This window comes from Arachis stenosperma, chromosome 6, assembly GCF_014773155.1.
Source record: "Arachis stenosperma cultivar V10309 chromosome 6, arast.V10309.gnm1.PFL2, whole genome shotgun sequence".
Classification (NCBI taxonomy): Eukaryota; Viridiplantae; Streptophyta; class Magnoliopsida; order Fabales; family Fabaceae; genus Arachis; species Arachis stenosperma.
Genome location: NC_080382.1, coordinates 11,477,886 through 11,497,325, shown reverse-complemented (window position 1 = coordinate 11,497,325; position 19,440 = coordinate 11,477,886). Strand labels below are relative to the sequence as shown.

At 28.5% G+C, this 19,440-nt stretch overlaps 1 protein-coding gene across 1 annotated transcript; it reads right to left on the bottom strand.

Moving 5' to 3' along the window:
- Positions 1 to 1,150: 1,150 nt before the first annotated feature.
- On the bottom strand, positions 1,151 to 16,599 carry LOC130935920 (probable indole-3-pyruvate monooxygenase YUCCA10). The gene is made up of 4 exons (XM_057865848.1): positions 15,967 to 16,599; positions 14,874 to 15,107; positions 4,487 to 4,612; positions 1,151 to 1,564 (listed from the first exon to the last, which is right to left on the bottom strand). Exons 1-4 carry the CDS (start codon positions 16,582 to 16,584, stop codon positions 1,391 to 1,393), a joined length of 1,152 nt encoding a protein of 383 aa, XP_057721831.1. The 5' UTR covers positions 16,585 to 16,599; the 3' UTR covers positions 1,151 to 1,390.
- Positions 16,600 to 19,440: the final 2,841 nt, after the last annotated feature.

The window sequence follows — 19,440 nt, the reverse complement described above, 5'->3', positions numbered from 1 at the left end:
TAAGGCTGGCACTCTGGTACGGCGCTCTTCGCTTTCACCCAATGCAATCATTCATTATACCATTACCATACACCATCCCTTTTCACTTCATATTATTTGCTACTATATCTATATCCCCCTTTTAATCCAATCACACTAGTTAAATTCCAAAAACATCCTTTAAAACAAAGAAATATAAACTATAAATTGATAAAATAAAAATTATTTATTATTAAATGGAAAAGTATAGATAACTAATGACATTTTTGAACAATGTGTGAGTTCTGCTGTCTTAATTTAAAATAATTAGACTTTATTTTTTTATTTAATCAACTTTTTTATTTTATGTAACTTTGATCTATTAAATTCAAACACTAATTTTTTTCCAAAGCAAAATAACAAAATCATTTACTAACACTTTTTTATGTATGAAAGAATTGATGAAGTAAAAAATTAATCATATTATAATTATTTTTAAATTACAATATATAATAAAATTCACACATAATAAAACTTATAAATTTAATAGTGATTTAATTTTCACTTTTTTACTTTAGTCATTTTCTTACTTTAATAGGTTTTTTTTTACATTTTTATACCTCAAGAAATAAACTGTTCATAAACTTAAAGAAACCAAAATTGTGTGTTAAAAGAAAGGAATCAATTGCACATAAACCACATCATATTATATTATTTATTTTTTCCTTCACAAAGTTGTATAAAAGAGTTGCTTGTTTGGATCTGGTCCCTTTGTTATTTTGCTTTTTGTTAACTTGTAGTGTCAATGGAGCTGCTGTATGTTCAACTAGGTAGGCCCAAATTAAATTTTATAAGCCCATGTAGGTTGTTACCCCATTTAACCCCAATTCACTTGCATGACAAAAATATGGAGTTTATACTTATCATATAATTTTTGTTGGTAAAATAAAATTGTAAGTTTAAATTTACAATTTCTAATTTTTATGTATCAATTAAATGACAGTTGTATATACAAGACTAACCTGCTTTAGATTTCAAATTTAAGAATAATGATTAGAAATATAATCATTCATGTTACCTCTTTTTTATCAATTTAAATTATTGAAAGAAATGATATTATAATATAGTATTAAACTTTTATGATTGAAAGATCTAGAGTTGGATCATTTGATCTTTGTTGAATCCAAAAAAATAATAGCATAAGATAAATAATATTATTATATCTAACTTAAAGAAAAAGCAGAACATATTATTACATTAGCGTACAATTTCTTGTGAATTCAACATCATACTAGTAATATGATTTATTCACAACTAAACTATAAACACCCCATTATTTTTCCTATCTTATTTATTTGGAGAATTATAAGCATAGTACGTACTAGTGCCACTTCACAATGTGTCTGTGTTGTGTTGTAATAATTATACATAATTAAAGTTGGACGAGGAGTGAGCTTATATCATTTGCTATATTCTCAGCATCATACCTAGCTCCATAGAAGCCTTTCCTGGAAAGCCCAACGCAATACAAACCATTCTTTCCCTTCCAATGGTCCGGGTAACTGGGCTTTGGAATCCCGTCTTCGTTCAGAAGGTAATCATCCCCCTACGCGCATAAACTTAATTGTTACATGGATTTAACTAATTAATACAAAATAATAGAATATTTCTAAGTATTTTATATGGTGAATTCTACCTAACTCCCTCTGAAATAATATGTAAGTTACCCTTCATGATGTGTCACACTTTAATTAGTTATTATCTTAATTATAGTTGGGTTATTTTGTAATTTATTATTTTAGATGAATAATTGTATAAATTTTTTAAATATTAAAATTCTACCCCGTTAATTGAAGCACGTTCTCACGCAAATCTCTTCTCTTTCTACAGTGCATCATTCCTTAACGGGTCATTGAATTCTCATGGCTCGTAACTTCCCCGTTCTTTCCAGTATAGCCAGCGCCGACTTCATTTCTATCTCTTGTCCTCTCACTCAATCCCTTTTTTTGGCCATGACCCATAAATCACTCCTTACCAACATCAACATTATTAATGGTTAGTTCAGTTATTAAATTTTTTTTCATTAAAAAAATATATATTTATTTAATTACATGATGGAATATATATTTATATGTAAAATATAATATAATAAAATAAATCTATTCAAAATATTTAAAAGTATATTTAAAATCATGAACATATAAATATAATAATAAAATTTGTACTCTAACCAAGTAAACATATTTTTTATCATACATAAATTATTTAAAAAATAAATATATTATTAAATTAATAATACAAATTTAAAATAATAAAATCCAATTTTTTTACTGTATTTTTTTATAATATTTTTATTTTTTTAATTTACAATTGATTAGTATTTTATTATTTAATTAATGATTAAACAAATTATTTTTATAAATTTTTTTTTGTATTATCTTAGAGAAGAGACCAATATAATAATTTAAAAAATAACGTAAAAATAAAATTTTAAATGAAAATATTTAATATTAAAATTTTTAAATACAAAAATAATTTGTATAAATATTTGAAAGATAAATATAAATATATGCATAAAATAAATAAAACTGATAAAATGGGAGTACTCATGAAAAATAAATAATTATTTTTGTCTTCTTTATTTATTTTAAACATATATTTCATATTTATATCTTGAATATCTATACAATTTATTTTTGTATTTAAAAATTTTAATATTAACTATTTTTATTTAAAATATCATTTTTACATTAATTTTTAAACTGTTATATTGGTCTTTTCTTTAAGATTATACAAAAAATAATTTCTCATGAAAATAATTTGTTTAATCATTAATTAAATAATAAAATATTAATAAATTAAAAATTAAAAGAATAAAAATACTATAAAAAATACTTGTAAGAAAGTTGAATTTTATCATTTTAAATTTGTGTTATTAATTTTAATAATTTATATTTTTTTAAATAATTTATGTATGATAAAAGATATATTTACTTGTTTAGAGTACAAATTTTATTATTATATTTGTATATTCCTGATTTTAATTATACTTTTAAGTACTCTGAATATATTTATTTTATTATATTATATTTTACATATGAATATATATTCCATATATTATTTTTAATGAAAAAAATTTAATAACCGAACTAACCATTAATTATATTGGTAAGAAGTGATCCACGAAAAAAAGGGATTGAGTGAGAGGATAGGAAATAGCAATGAAGTCGGCACTGACTATACTGGGAAAAACGGGAAAGTTACAAGCTATGGGAATTCAACGACTCGTTAAGGAATGATGCACTGTAGAAAGAGATTGCGTGCAACTAAGTCAGCGCTGCTTACCGAGTAGAATTTTAATATTTTAAGAAATTATACAATTACCCATCTAAAATAATAAATTACAAAATAATCTAACTATAGTTAAAATAATAACCAATTAAAGTGTGACACATCATGAAGGGTAACTTACATATTATTTTAGAAGGGGTTGGGTAGAATTCACCATTTTATATTTATTAGTTAAACTTTGACTGATACCCAGGTATATTCTTTAGCCTTTTAGTAAAAGAAAATACTCGCATACATATCGAAGTTATACATAAAATATAAAGACACGCACTCATTGTCAAAATAAAAAAAGAAATAAAAGGGATCCATGTGATTTTTTTTCTTTTTCTGTATCTTTGTATTGTTCCACTATACGTATAAGAGAAGAGAGCATCTTTAGCAAAATCTTATTTTATATAATAATACTATAAAAAGTTGTCAGGTGTTCTAAGAATATTAATATTTTAATAATTTTAATCATTAATTTTTATTATAAAAAAATATAATTATAGTAAGTGTATACTAAAATTTATTATTAATATGAAATATATATTAAATAATATATATATTTATATATAAATATTATAGTGTCTGATTTTAATATATAAATAATATTTTTATAAAAATACATAATTAAAATCAACTACTAAAACTAACTGAATTATTAATATTTTTGGAATAATTGATAATTTCCAATACTGTATACATGTTATTGAAGTTTGATAGCTATCTAGCTGGTTTATGTATTTTTTTTTATTTGACTTAATTGGTTATTTACATGAAAACGTGTAAAGTAGTTTTTATAGGAAGAAGATAAACAAAATGTAAAAGTATGATATGTTAAATAATTTAATCAATATAATAAATGAAAAATGTTTGAAGGATATTAAAATTTATTATTTTTAATTATTATTTTAAATTATTAATTTAATTTTTTTAATAATCTAATAATATAGTCTAGCTTATATTTTTAAACATTAATAATTAATTAATAACTAAAAATAATAAATTAGGATGATTGTTTAAAATTTTTTATAGTAAAATATCTGATGATGTTGTCATGTTGAACTATCATATCTCATATTTACGTAAAAACTACTCTAGCTATCTTTGTTTTAGTGTTTGCGTGACACGCCGATGGGATAAAAGTAATAGAATGAAGGAGACAATAAGTCAATAAGTTTTAGTATTTACAAACCTTAAGCCACTTGTGCGTTGATCTTTTGAAACCAGTGCAGAAAATAATGGAGTCAAAGGGGTGCGATTGGCCATTCTTGAACATAACGTCCTTGCCTCTTACGCTTTCAATTTCCGCTGGCAACACCTAAGTAAACACCAATAGAATCATTGCTTCTTTGTCATCACGTTAACACTTTAACATAACGAAACATAAGGTAATATGCTAATATTTCATCTCAATTAGGTGTCAACTGCACACTCCTAGCTTATGACATTGGCGCATTGCTATTTGCTGGGTATCCAACCAAAGAGTGTTGTTTAAGGAAATCTGGGCCGAAAGATGTACGAATTTCAGACCAAAAATCTGAGAATGGATAGTTTCTAAAGGCAATTTTTAAGTTTTTGGATAGAACACGTAAAAGATTCCATGATTTGAAATTAAAAAGAGTACTAACGTTTGAAACAACGAGTTTTTTTTTCTATTTTTGTTGATAATTTTTTTAAAGATATTTCGAAGAATAAATTATTCTATCTGTGCAAATAGACTGGATGCATTAATAATATTTATCTATCACGAAAATAAAAAGATAATAATATGTATGTTTTTGCGTTCATCTGATACACAATGAAAGATGAGACTCTGAAGACTATAGCTGAAATAAATCATATGAGATTGAGAGGGTAGATTGTGTACGTGGAAAAAACAAAGTATAAAAGAATAATTGAGATAAAGGTCTGAAAGACAGTTCGGAAAGAAGGTGATAGTCGGAATAATATTTAAAATGAGTCGCTGTCATAAAGGAGAGCATTAGTTGGGTCGGGGTGCTTCGGGTAGTTTGCTGTTAATTTTGGATGAAATAATATTTAAAATGAGTCGCTGTCATAAAGGAGAGCATTAGTTGTGTGTTGAAGGGGTGTTATTAAAAATAATTTCAGTTGTGTTTTTTTTAGTGTATAAGACTCATACAAGAAAAAAAAAACTTACTATATGGAAGTCAATTTCCATTTTGTTATATAGGAGGTTTCAACGAAATTATACAAGTGGAGGAGAGAAAGAATGCCGCCAGATTAACAGCGACTACGATGATTCAAAGAAATGGATACAAGATATACAACCGATGAACTTCCGCTTCAGAAGTTTACATGGTTTACAGGCTGATCTTGTAGTCAGATTGATAGAGTTTTAGTATATTATAGAAAGGAGGAACATAAAAAATAGTTGATGAGTTTCATTGTCATTATTTTTTTTGTTTTTCTTTATTTTTTTTAACTTTTCTATTTGTTTATTGTTATTCTTGCTCCACTTATTGTATTGAGCTCTCTTATTAAAAAAAAAAACAAACATCAGATACACAGTACATACAAAAAAGTTAAAATTCTCTTATATTTTTTTAGATAATTTATAACAATTTGATCCACACAACAAAAGAGAGAAAGACAACAAAACAACTCTCAAAAATAATTAGTTATCTCCTTTAACATTATCATTAAAGATAATTAGATACTCATGAGAATTACAGTCAAAAAAGAAAAAAAGCAAATTAACCAAGAAAATAACCTCATTATCTTGGTAATATTAGAAAAAAAAACTAAAATTTATTTTATTTAATATTTATTAATAATTATAATTAATAAATATTAAATAAGATAAATTTTGACTATTTTTTATTAATTTTTTGTTATTAAATATTTTTGTTAAATTATAATGATAGATGATAGGATTAATTATGTGAAAATTGTCAGAATTATCGTGAGCAAGAAATATAAGAAGGGAGAAGACCGAGAATCACAATGAGTTTATTCATGCATTGATCAAATGTGTGAATCAATTTTTTCAACCTTCTTTTGGAAGGAAGAGAAAACTTATATTCCAGTGATGATCTTAAATAAACTAGAATTAGATGGAAAACGATAAATTAGTTGTATTGATCTTGCTGAAAGGATATTTATATAAAAGTTGCATTAGTGAGGTAATTAATTATTTAATTTAAAAAAATAGATAAAAGTATATATGAATTTTTATACGATGAATAGATGTATATTCTAATTTTTAATGAGTTATTTGTACACATCAATATAAAATTTTATTGTATTTCTAATTTTTTATCGTCTGAGTAATTTTTTCGACGGTGATGAAAGATAGGTGGCACATTATTGTGTGATGTGGTTGTTTTAGATGACATGGTAAAAAAATAAAATTATTAAATTTGTTAAAATAAAATTATTCTCACTGCTACTCTTCCATTTTCAGTCTCATCCTCATCTTTTCGTCGCCGCCGTTGCCGCCACTAGCACGACATCATTTTTGAGCAAACACCCAACACCATGACATCAACACTACTTTTCACAAGTACCACCTCAAAACTATATCCCAACTTTTTCATTGTCACTCCAGCCATGTCACCCTTCCAAACTTTTAACCTCTCACTGTTGTCACCTACCTTTCCAAATTCCTAATTTATCAATTTCATCCTATCTCATCTTTATGTCATTTTCAACTTTTACCATCACAACTCTATTAGTACCATCACATTCTTTAATTCCAACAATAACAATAATAACAATATCATTCCATTTTTTTCATAATAAAAAAAAGTTTGAGAGAAGAAAAATATCAAGATTCAGAAAAATGGAAGAATGAAGCAACAAATTCGAAGACAAGGATGTGGAAGAGGGGTATGAAGTCAAGGTCGTGGAGTTGGGGATGGAGGTGTGAGGGTGGTGGTTGCGGTGATGGAGGTGAGGAATGAAAATGGAGGAGTGACAGTGAGAATAATTTTATTTTAACAAATTTAATAATTTTATTTTTTACTATGTCATCCAAAACGGCCACATCACACAATAACGTGCCATTTGGCCTCCACTACCGCCAGAAAAATTACTGAGGTGACAGAAGGTTAGAAATGACAATATAGTTTCATATTGGTGTGTACAAATGACTCATTAAAAATTAGAGTATACATCTGTTTGTCGTATAAAATTTTTGTGTATTTTTGTCCATTTTTCTTTTGATTTAACTAATTATTTACTAACTAATTAGTTCAGTGACTTAATGAATTACAATTAACTAATTTAATATAGTAGTGACAAATATTACCATTCCAGTTAGAGCATATAAATTGTATGTGCCTAACTTGGACATGAAAAACTAAAATTGAGGATCTGGAAGAGCTTTCATCAAGATGTCTGCTAATTGACACCAACTCAAAACATGCATCAGTTTACCAATTCTAGCTTCCATCTTTTTCCTAATAAAATGACAATTAATTTCAACATATTTGGAGTGTTCATGCATGGCTGGATTTCTAGCCATATGAATGGCAGACACATTATCATGTAACACACATGGTTAAGTTGATGTTGGCATTCATGAACTTCAATAGAGCCATGATGGACACAATTTCACATGCTGCATTGGCTAGAACCATGTATTCGACTTGGGTCGAATTTCGCAAAATCACATCTTGCTTCTTACTTTTTCAGGATACCAAGGAGTCACCAAGAAAGGTGCAATAGCCAGTGGTTGAACGACGTGACGAGAAGAGCAGACCCTGACCAGGTGAGGCTTTGATATATCTAAACACATGCACAACATTCAATGTGGGATTTGAGGATCAGACATGTATTGTGTGAGTTTCACAAACGCAAATATGATGTCTAGACGCGAGATTGTCAAATACATTAAGCGCCCAATGAGTCGTCAATAGCATTTAGGATCTGGGACAGGTTTAGCCTCATTGGCCTTTAGTTTATGATTGGCCTCCATGGGGTGTTGGCAGGCTTGCAATAACTAATGTCCTCCAAGAGAGAGAAAGCATACTTACGTTGTGAGAGAACAATGCCTTTCTTGGATTTTGCTAACTGCAGGCCAAGAAAAATTTTGAGATTCTCCAATATTTTTAACTTGAAAATTAACTGAAATCTTTGGTTAATATAGTCCACCATTTCATCTTTGGATCTAGCAATGATGATATCGTCTACATACAGAATAAAAAATATAGTAGACTTACCTTTACCCAACAAAAAAAAGTAGTCTTGCTTGCACTGTTTGAAACTATGTACAGTGAGAGTTAAGTAGAACTCAGTGAACCTTTGGCAAGAGGCTTGACATAGGCCATAGAGTGAACGAGTGAATTTGCACACGAGACTTTGGTTTTGTTGTGGATGGCCAAGAGATAAGTCTAAATAGACTTTCTCATTAAGCTCATTATTGAGAAATGCATTATTGATATCTAGCTAGAGTAAACTCCAATTCTTCACTGTATCTATTGTTAAGAGGGCTCTCATTGTTGTAATTTTGGCAATAGGGCTAAAAGTGTTACGAAAATCTACACCTGCTTGTTGTGTGTAGCCTTTGGCGACTAAGCATGCTTTGTACCATTTGAGATTGCCATCTGCGCTCATTTTAGCATTATAAACCCAACGACATCCAATTGCATGCTTGTTTGTGGGTAAAGAAACTAATTGCCAAGTCTGATTGGCCTCAAGTGCATCGAGCTCCTCCTTCATGGCATCCCTCCATTTTTAAAATTTAACAACTTGGTGGTAGAATTGAGGTTTTGGTATGACATTGGCGTGGGGGATGGTGTGATGGTAGGTAAGGATTAATCGATGGTGACTGATGTAGTTAGAGATGAGATAGAAAGATGTAGTGTGGTGAACATAATCATGTAGATAAGCAAGGATTTGAATTTGCCTAAAAGATCTCCTAAATTGGTTTGGTGGATGTGTGGTTGTGGCATTGGACAGAAAAGGTTCATATTGAAAGGAATGAGTGGTGGGAGAGGATGTAGAGTGTGGTACTTGTGGAGTGAGATCCTAAGCAGGTTTGAGAAGGACAAAATCTACAAATAGATCTTCACTAGTCTATAGATGAGGTGATGAAGCAAATGGCATAATGTTTTAATGAAAAATGACATCTCTCGAGATGAAAATGTGCTTGCTTTGCAGGTTATATAGTATGTATCCCTTATAGCTAGTTGAATATCCAATGAAGACAGAAAAATCAAGTTGTATAGTGACTGGATAGACAAGGCATCCAAAACTTCTCAAATTTATATAGGAGGGTGCTTTTTTGAAGAGCAATTCAAATTGTGTCTTGAATTTTAGGACTGAACTTTAGATTTTATTGATTAGAAACATAGCAGTAGCTACACACTCACCCCAGTAATTGATGGGCACCTTAGACTGAAAATACAAGGCTCTTGCAACATTCAATAAATGCCGGTGCTTCCTTTTGACAACAACATTTTGTTGAGGTTAATATAGGTAAAATTGATACAGAATTTTCTTTTATTGTAGAAAATCAGCCAGAGCAAGCTCTTTAGCATTATCATATCTGAAGCATTTATCTAATGCCAAACTGAGTCTCAATTAAAGAGTAAATTCTTTAAGCAAATAGTAGCATCAGATTTGTTAGTCAACAAATAGATCCAACAAAAACAAGTAGCATCATCAACAATTATAAGAAAAAATCTCTTTATATTGTAAGTTGGGACATGGTAAGATCCTCATATATCGCAGTGAACAAGATCAAAAGCCTGTGAAGACATATTATTGTGTGACTCAAATGGAAGTTTTCTGAATTTAGCTAGTGAATGAACTTCACAGTTACTATAATTTAATTTATTTGTCAAATGCAAAGTGTCATCTAAGTGATGCAAAAGCCTAGAAGGAATATGACCTAAACGAGTGTGCCACAATTGTGAATTAACATGTTTATTGATGAAGAAAAAATAGGTAATATAGGACATTAATTAGAAACTGGACGAGCTCGTGTATTTGGTAACAAAACATTGATTTGGGATTCTACTTCTAGGATATATAGTCCTTGTTGCAAATCATCTATTCAAATCTTCTTCAATGAATTTCTGTCCCAAATAGTGAAATAATCAGAACTAACTGTGACTGTGAATGTAAAATTCAATAAAAAAGTTGATACCGAAAGAAAATTTACATGAAAAGCAGAGACAAAAAAAACATGTGTAAGAGTGATATGTTTATTGATTAAGAATGTGCCTATAAAATTGGCATGAAAGGTGTCACCATTAGGCAAAGCAATTGAGTAATTTTGTGAAGTGTGAATTGAATTGAATAAAGACAAGTCACATGTGATGTGGATGGTGGTTTCATTGTCTGAAATCCAATAAGTATTTAGTAATTTTGATCTTATCACTGATGTATTGAGGACAATACCTATTGGAGGTGCAACTTCTGTCAACTCATTGGAGATAACTTCATGAATTTGGTGATTGTTTAGCAAGTTCAGCAATTTTTGAATTTGTGTTTGAGTTAACTCTAAGTTGAAAGTGCTTTTTGATCTTGATTCAATTGAGAAGCAACAACATTATAGGCAGATGTCTTTATCCTTCAACTTCTACCATACTTGGGTTGAAACCCATGGATCTTGTAGCATTTGTCAATCGAATGGCCAAGAACTCCACAATGAATCTGAGCTTGCACTTAGCGCTCATCGCTTTCCTCATAACTCGAATCTAGGAGTTATAGTTGTCTTCAGTAAGCTGCTGAGTGATGAGCACAAGTCCTAGTTAATTGGCCAAGGATAGAAAATAAGGATCAATCGCCATTGAAGAAGCAGAAAAGGAAGTAGAGTTCTACATGAATCAAAAGAAAAGAAGGCAGCACATATATGAATAAGAAGTAGATGAACCTTCTTCTCAAAACTCGTTGATCGGAACCGCAACTTCTACAGACGAGAAATTTGTGAAACTGATATATTCTCGTCAAACTTTATCGTGTGAGTTAAGAGAAGAAAAAGAAGAATGGAGTAGAAGATGAAAGACGAATATGGGGAAGAAAAGATGAAGGAGCAGAAGGTTAAAGAAAGAAGAATATCTTCAGATACCATCTTAGATAAATCAAAATTAGATGGAAAATGATGAATTAGTTGTATTGATCTTACGTGCTGAAAGGGGGTTTATATACAAGCTACATTAGTGAGGTAATAAACTACTTGATGTAACTAACTATTTATTAACTGACTAGTTCAGTGACTTAAATTACAATTAACTAATCTAATAATATAGTATTGGCTAACAGATGCCTCTTCACATCACATGCAGCTAACTATTTTCATAAGTGTCTAACTAATTTAGTGCTGCTGTAACTAACTATATCAGTACCAAATTAAGTTAGAGTAAAGTATAATTTTTGTTCCCAATATTTAGAGTAAGTCTCAAATTTGTCATTAACATTTTAATCGTTCTATGTAATCCCTAACGTTTTAAAATCTATCAATGTTATCCTTCTGTCAATTTTGTTAAAATCCTTTAACCTCTATTTTTTTTTAGACATTGTCCGGGTCAGACCGGGCCAATCCAACCCAGACTCCAAAGAACCCAACTTAATCCGAGACTAGAACACATTCACTACATAATGCCAAGTTTGAAACTTCCATCTTCTTCCCTCGTTCAACTTCATCATGAGCATCGTTAGCATCAATCGTCCGTGACCATCCCGCCAAGCCCATGGTGCCCAAAACAATTATCGCTTATCGTCGCTAAGGTAGCGGCAATACCCAATCCTCAAGTCAATTCCAATGCCATACTTCCATTGCCAAGAAATGTGACCTTGAGAGATGCTTCCGCCGCAGAGCTCCCCAGACCCAAGCCCAGCAACTCTCACAAGCACAAATCTTCGAAATTGAAGATTCCTCAATCCCACCAGATCTTCCGATTTCAATGTTAGGGTACTTCACTGTTAGAATTTTTAGGTTTTGGTTGCAGCATGTAGTGCTTCAGAGGCTTTTTTTTGTTTTTATTGTTCTTGTTCTTCTTATTCTCCTTGATGATGAGCTTCGCGGCCTCTGCCGCATGGTGGTGTTCGAGGAACCTCTTTCCCAAAGAGGGAGTGGCGTCGCCAGTTCTATTGGATTTTGCGGACAAACATGCTTTTAGAAACGCAATTTAGAAATTGGAAGAGGATGAAGGTTCGTGATTTGGGATTTTGGAGAAGGAGCCTCATGCAGTTCTGAAGGGAGACGAGTATGAGACAGAGATTAGAGCGAAGCATGGTCACCTTTTTTCGCCTCCGCGAGCTCAGCCACACATGCACCATCATCTCCCATGCATTCTTACTGTCACTGGTCGCTATTTTGCTATTACTGCTGCGACGGCGCTGTTTCACTGGTGGGATTGTACATTTTGTATGGTGATGATGTGACAGTATAGTGCAAGTGAGAAATTCTTTTTTTTTTGTATTTTTTATTTTGAGAGAGGTTTTTTTATTATTAAAAGTTTTTTTAAAATTTTTAACAGAGTTAACGATAGGATAAAATTCATATGATTTTAAAATGTTAGAAATATAAATATAATATTAAAACATGAAGAATAAATTTGAAACTTAACACAAACGTTAGAAAAAAATAATACTTTACTCATTAAATTATAATAATGTTAGTATATTTTTTATTTTGATATGTATGCAACTAGCAGAGAGATAATGTCTCCGTCATTTTTTTTAGTTTTGAATGTGATCAAAGAAAGATATTTTTGTAGAGAATATTTATAACAAAGTACTAGTAAAGTAGTAGTAGGGCTGGAAGTGAGTCGAGTTGAGCCGAACTAGACCAAGCTCAAGCTCGGCTCACAAAAATTGAGCTTGGCTCACAGCTCGACTTATTAACAATCGAGCCTATTTCTTAAACTCAAGCTCGACTCACCGAAAGCTCACGAGCTGGTTCGAGCTCACGAGCTGGCTCAAATAATAGAAACATAAATACATAATCTATAATTCTATATCAATAAATTATAACTTATATATTTTAAAAAATATTTAAAAAGATCAATTTTATATATTGTTATCTATAAATAAATTATAAATTTTTTATTTATGTCCTACATCAAAATTATATGTAAAAAATAAATTTTAAATTTTAAATAATTAAGATCATTAATATATATGGTTATATAGTACTATTTCATATGTATATATATAATATTAAAAATATAGATTAAATGCATATAGGATATCTGTATTAATAATTATCTATATATAATCGAGTCAGTTCACGAGTTAATGAGCTGAGCTTATCCAAACTCAAGCTCGACTCATTTAATTTATGAGCTCAATTTCAAGTTCAAGCTTGGCTTACTAGTTCACGAGCTTAACTTATCGAGCTATTAACGAATCGAGCTCGAGCTAGCTCATGAGCTGGCTTGACTCACTTCCAGCTTTAAATAGTAGTATTAATTTAATTGTATATCAAAATTAATTATTAGTATAAAATATATATTAAAATATAAATATATACTATAAATAAATTAAATCATATATATTTATGCATAACTATATTGATGGCCAATTTTAATATACAAATAGTATTTTTGTTAATTTAATATTGATACTTATATGTTAAAGTGACGAGAAAAAAAATATGCAATCTGTAGCTTTAAATTGAAGTTGCAATTATGAAATGAAGGAATTAAAAGTGTCCCAAGCATAGCACACAACCCAACAACCCCCTTGAGAGGAAAATGAATCCTCTATTTTTTTTATCGGTCAGAATAAAGTGCGATTTTTTATTTTTAATTCTATAAATAAGACTAAAAAAAAAAAAAAAACTATGAATGGTTATTCGTTTCCACTCCCACGAGAGAGAGAGAGAAGCAACGGCAATGTATTTTATCTAACTATAACGTAAACAACGTTAATAGACTTGGATGCAGTGATATGAGCATCTGATATCTGCCTATAGTTTTAGAGAAAAGATATATGTACTATTTTTTATATAAATTTTGTATATTTTATTAGTATTAAACATAATTAATATAAAATAAAAAAATAAAAAATATTTTTTATACCATAAGAAAATTAAATAAAATAAAGAATATAAATATAATTAATTATCTAGAAGTGCATGTAACATAGTTATAAAGAAAAATATAAAAAGTTAACTTTTAATTAATATTAGTTTATCTTTTAATTTTAAATTAATTAAAAAATTTATTTATAATTAAAAATTAAAAATTTAAAATAAATAAAATTATTTCTTAAAAAATTAAATAATATTAATAAAAGATGTTTGTTATAATATCTAAAAATTAATGTCTAGTTATAAAAAAAGTTAAATAATTAATATTTAATTCAAAAATATAAAAATTAATAAATTTAAATTTTATTATAAAAAATAAGTTAAATAAAAATTAGACGATAAATAAAAAACAGCATAAAATTGGCCTATCACTCTCTCTAGTCTCTACCATATTTAGTTACAAATTTAGGCACACAGAGTCATTGATAATATTATATTAGAGAAATAAAAAAAAATCTAAATTTATTTTATTTAACATTTATTATAAGATACATTAAATAAAGTCAAAAAGTGATAAATGTTGGCTAAAAATTTTTATTTTCAGAAACTTTTTTGTTGAGCCATAGACACATACCTTGAGCTCTCCAGACTTTATTTTTTGAGAGGTTCCGACATCAATGATGGGATACTTGCCGTACTTGACCTTCATATAAAAGGGTCCCTCATTAGGCCTGGCTATCCCATACTTGCTCATGTCTCCGTACATCAACCTGCTCAATATCACCACCAACTTGTCCACCCTGCTTACTCCCACATAATTCAACAGAAACAGCCCCATATTCGCTATCTCCCGGGACACAATATGAACCTAACCATAATTAATCATCATTAACAACAACCATTAATTACTATTCATATATTGCGTTGTGCAATGCAACTAAATAATAATAATAATAATAATAATAATAATAATAAGGAAAATGCTACTTATCATTTGATTGAACATGCAAAACGTTCAACGATTTCAAGATCGAAACAATCATTGCAATATACTACAACTAACCAATAATGAGAATCTATCCTAGATTTATACACGCTCTTATAAGTAAAATGCAAGAAGCTATCATTGTATAATAAGTAAGTAAGACGCTTCTAGTTTATTAAGATGTTCCTTCTTCATACAAAAAAAAAAAGTGTCTTTAATAAGTTTCTCTCCAATTAAATAGCTCTACAATTTTTACTTTAATATTTTTTAACACAATTATGATGAATTAGTACAGTGTAACATTAAATGATCTAAAACAAAAATGGTAGATGAATATTATTATTAGCCAACCAACGCAGTAAATATAAAAAAAAATTTAAGTTAATAATTTAAATATATTATTCATACGCTAAAAAATAATTACTAAATTAACTATTATTATATCTTTGTACACAAATTTCATGTATTATTTTTATACATTTTTATACAAGACAACGACTGAATTTTAGTACACACCTGAAAATTTTGACTGCTCACAATAACATACAATTTTAAATTAAAAAATATTAAAAAAATTCTTATTATTTATTATTTTTTGTCATTATAATTAACTATTAATTTTATTTTTTTAATTTAATAATTTAATAATATATTTTAATATACTATTTTAAATATTAATAATTAATTAATAATTAAAAATAATAAATTTTGATAATTCTCTAATATATTTTTTTTAAATTACCGGGCTTCGAACAACAATGGAAGTTATGGCACCATGGTTGATAAGGTCAAGTGAGATCTCCATGCCGGAATTGCCAGAACCCACAACAAGAACATGCTGAGCCTCAAACCCCTTACCAGATTTATACTCAGTAGAATGAATAACCTTCCCAGGAAAACTACCCAACCCTTCAATTTGAGGGACAAAAGGGTCAGTTGTCTCCCCCGTAGCCACCACCAAGAACCCCCCTAGATACTCCTCAACCTCGCCGGAATCCTCGTTTCTGGCCTTCACCCTCCAGCTCTTGGCTTCCTGATCGTAGGCCGCAAACTCCACGGTCCTCCGGTACAACGGAGAGATCGCGAAGTGAGCGGCGTAGTGGTCGAGGTAAGCCAAGAACTGGTTGCGGGGAACGTAGGAAGGCGAAGAAGGGGGGAATGGCATGTGAGGGAGGTGGCAGAGGTGCTTCTTGAGATGGAGATGGAGACGGTCGTAGGTGTGTTTCTTCCAAAGAGAAGCTGAACAGTCTTCTCTCTCGAGGAGTATGTACGGAATTGATTTCTTGGTTAAGCATGCAGCCATGGAGAGACCCGAAGGCCCTGCTCCAACCACTATCACTCTTCTTCTCTCATCCTCCATTCTTATGTGTGTTTCTTTGTGTACTGTGGCAATGGAAGAAAGGTAGCTAACAGGTATAGTAGCTATTAATAAGGGAAAATGCTTAGGGTAATAATATTTTCAAAAAATTTAGAAAATTAACTTGTATTAATCTAAATATAAAATAAAAATATTAATTATCAAACATTTTTCATTAATATATGCTACATTAACATATGGCGGTTTGGATCACAACATAACTTATTCATTTTGTTTAAAAAATACAACGAATCGACTAATAATTAAATAATAATAGTTAGAATTAATCAAATATCCATATTAGCTAGAATAATTAAAAAAATATATATGAACCAACTCCAAATCAACCAAAAATGGAACAGTTTAGTTAATTATAAATATAGTAATTTGTTTTATTTATATATGATTTAAAATATTGGTTATTAAATATTTTACCACAATTAAATTAGGAGGAGATACGTTTAGTATCATTGTAACGTGAATCACGGAAACTAATTTAATTAACTTTCGTTTCTTTACCCTCCTTTCTTCTCCAGAGAACAAATTTAAAACCATCTAATTTACAAATAAAAGAAATATCCTAATGTATAACCTAAGCACTATCCACATAGAAATTTTAGATTCACCCAAAGACATTTCTCTGATTTTTTACTAGAACTATTTTAGTTTTCTAATATTATTGATAATTAAATAAATAATTTTTTTACAATAACATAATAAAAAATTGTAAATACATATTTTTATATGATAGTTAATTTTTTTTACACACATAATTTGATATTCTAATAAATGAAAACGAGTTGGAATCTTATATTATACTCAATAAATAAATGAATAAAAGATGAGCTGAAATCCTGGCCAGTAGGGTGGGACAGGATATACATACAGATTCCTATAGACGCTTCCCTGTGCATGTAAAAGCTGTGGTATTTGAAGTCTTAAATTTGTACACGTATTAATTAAAAAGAAAAATATAAAAAGTAAAACTATATAGGAAATATTTAACGAAAATAAAATACTTATCGGATATATACAAATATAATTTCTCTAATTAAGAATATATATCGGTGAATACTATATATATAATATTTATTTAATAAAAAAACTGACAAGAGATATGAATACTTTACTAAATTAATGTGCCATGTTTGGTACCGTATTAAATCCAATGATGCTATGACGTAATCTCTATTATTTTGTAATTTTTTGTACATATATATCTTCTAGTAGGAGGATTGCTTCCTCGCCTAGTCGTTAGTATGGATGGAAATAGAACGAGTCGAATTGAACCTTGATTTTGACGAGTGTGATTTATATTATAAATGGATGTTTAAATTTAAATTTGTTATTTTTTATAACTTTTTTTAAGTTTGAGTCTAATCTATTTAAAATTATTCGATAAATTTGTGAGCTTTTGAAAAGTTTATTTTATAAATTAGAATTTAAAATAATAAATTTAAAATATATAAATTAATACTAAATATATTTTAAAATTTATAATTCAAAATTATAAAGCATAATTATTTGTATCTTATAACTATACTTATAATTATTCATAAAATTTTAACTAAAAAATTACAATTTTAAGTAGTTTTTATTATCGATTTTTTTGTTTGTTTTATTTTGTATTTAATATAAGTGAATAGTTAAAATTTAAACTAAAAATAACATATTTTTAATTATAAAAAAATTAGTTTAACGAATCAGTTTAACAAATTTTATAAACTATTTAAAATTTATGTTCTAGCCTTTTTAATTAATAGACTTTTTAAAAAATCAAAACATGACTTATTTAATAAAACGAATCAAATTGAGTTGAGTCTAAAATGAGTCGAGTCACAAATTTCTATCGGATAGTCCAATCTACTTTTATTTTTAATTATCTATATATAATTATATTATGTTAGGTGTATATTAAAATTATTTACTAAAATAAGTTATTAATATAAAATATATATATTAAAATAAAAATATATATTAAAAATAAATTAAATAATATATATATATATGAATATGTTAATAATTGATTTTAATATATAAATAATATTTTTTATTTGATTATATATTTGTATTTTTTTTCTCTTTTTATTTATGTATAACTACTAATTAAGATTCGTATATAATTTGGTTGGTGTGACTCAGCATTACAGTATTAAATAAATAAAATATCTCTACGGGACCATTTGATACCTAACTTATTATTAAGGTATATCTATTTCTTTTCTCCATATCCTTTTACGTAGCAATGAATATAATGGAAACTAACAATTTTTCGAAATAATGATGATAATAACATCAAAATGTTAATATACATCTATCCATATACTATATATATGTATGTCCTTTTTAATTTAATGGTGTTCTATCGGATGATGATGAGTTTTTCAGCGATGATCAGGAGAACTACGATTTACGCGTTCTTATTGGTTAATGCATTCACATTGAGAAAGCGAATTCAAGTGCTTGTGAAAACATAAAATTATGAATATATACCTATTTTGGACTTCAAAAAATTTTAAATTAGACATTTTAGTCTCTAACTAAAATTAATTACTTGATTGGTCCTTAACATTTAATTTTGTTAGTCACTTAGGTCTTTGACTTCGTCAACTTTAACGGAAAATAAAATGGTCCCTGAAAACTCTAACATGAGACAAAATGATACCTGACAACTCTAACAAGAGACAAAATGATCCTTGACCCCTTTATTCGAAAACGACACTGTTATTCCCCAATTTTTATCATATTTCGCATAACCCTAACATTTATACTCTCCTTCTTCACCTTTATAGTCTTCTTTTCCATCTTTTCCTTCCTCTTCTTTAGCTCCAAAATTAAGCTATGGTGTAATTGTCATAC

What these genes read in the sequence shown, in the direction of transcription:
- LOC130935920 (XM_057865848.1), bottom strand. Translation starts at nt 16,584, where the DNA reads ATGGAGGATGAGAGAAGAAGAGTGATAGTGGTTGGAGCAGGGCCTTCG. An exon ending in CCATTGTTGTTCGAAGCCCG is followed by an intron (nt 15,108 to 15,966) that starts GTAATTTAAAAA and finishes AATTATGGTTAG; the next exon opens with GTTCATATTGTGTCCCGGGA. An exon ending in TAAAGTCTGGAGAGCTCAAG is followed by an intron (nt 4,613 to 14,873) that starts GTATGTGTCTAT and finishes GTGTTTACTTAG; the next exon opens with GTGTTGCCAGCGGAAATTGA.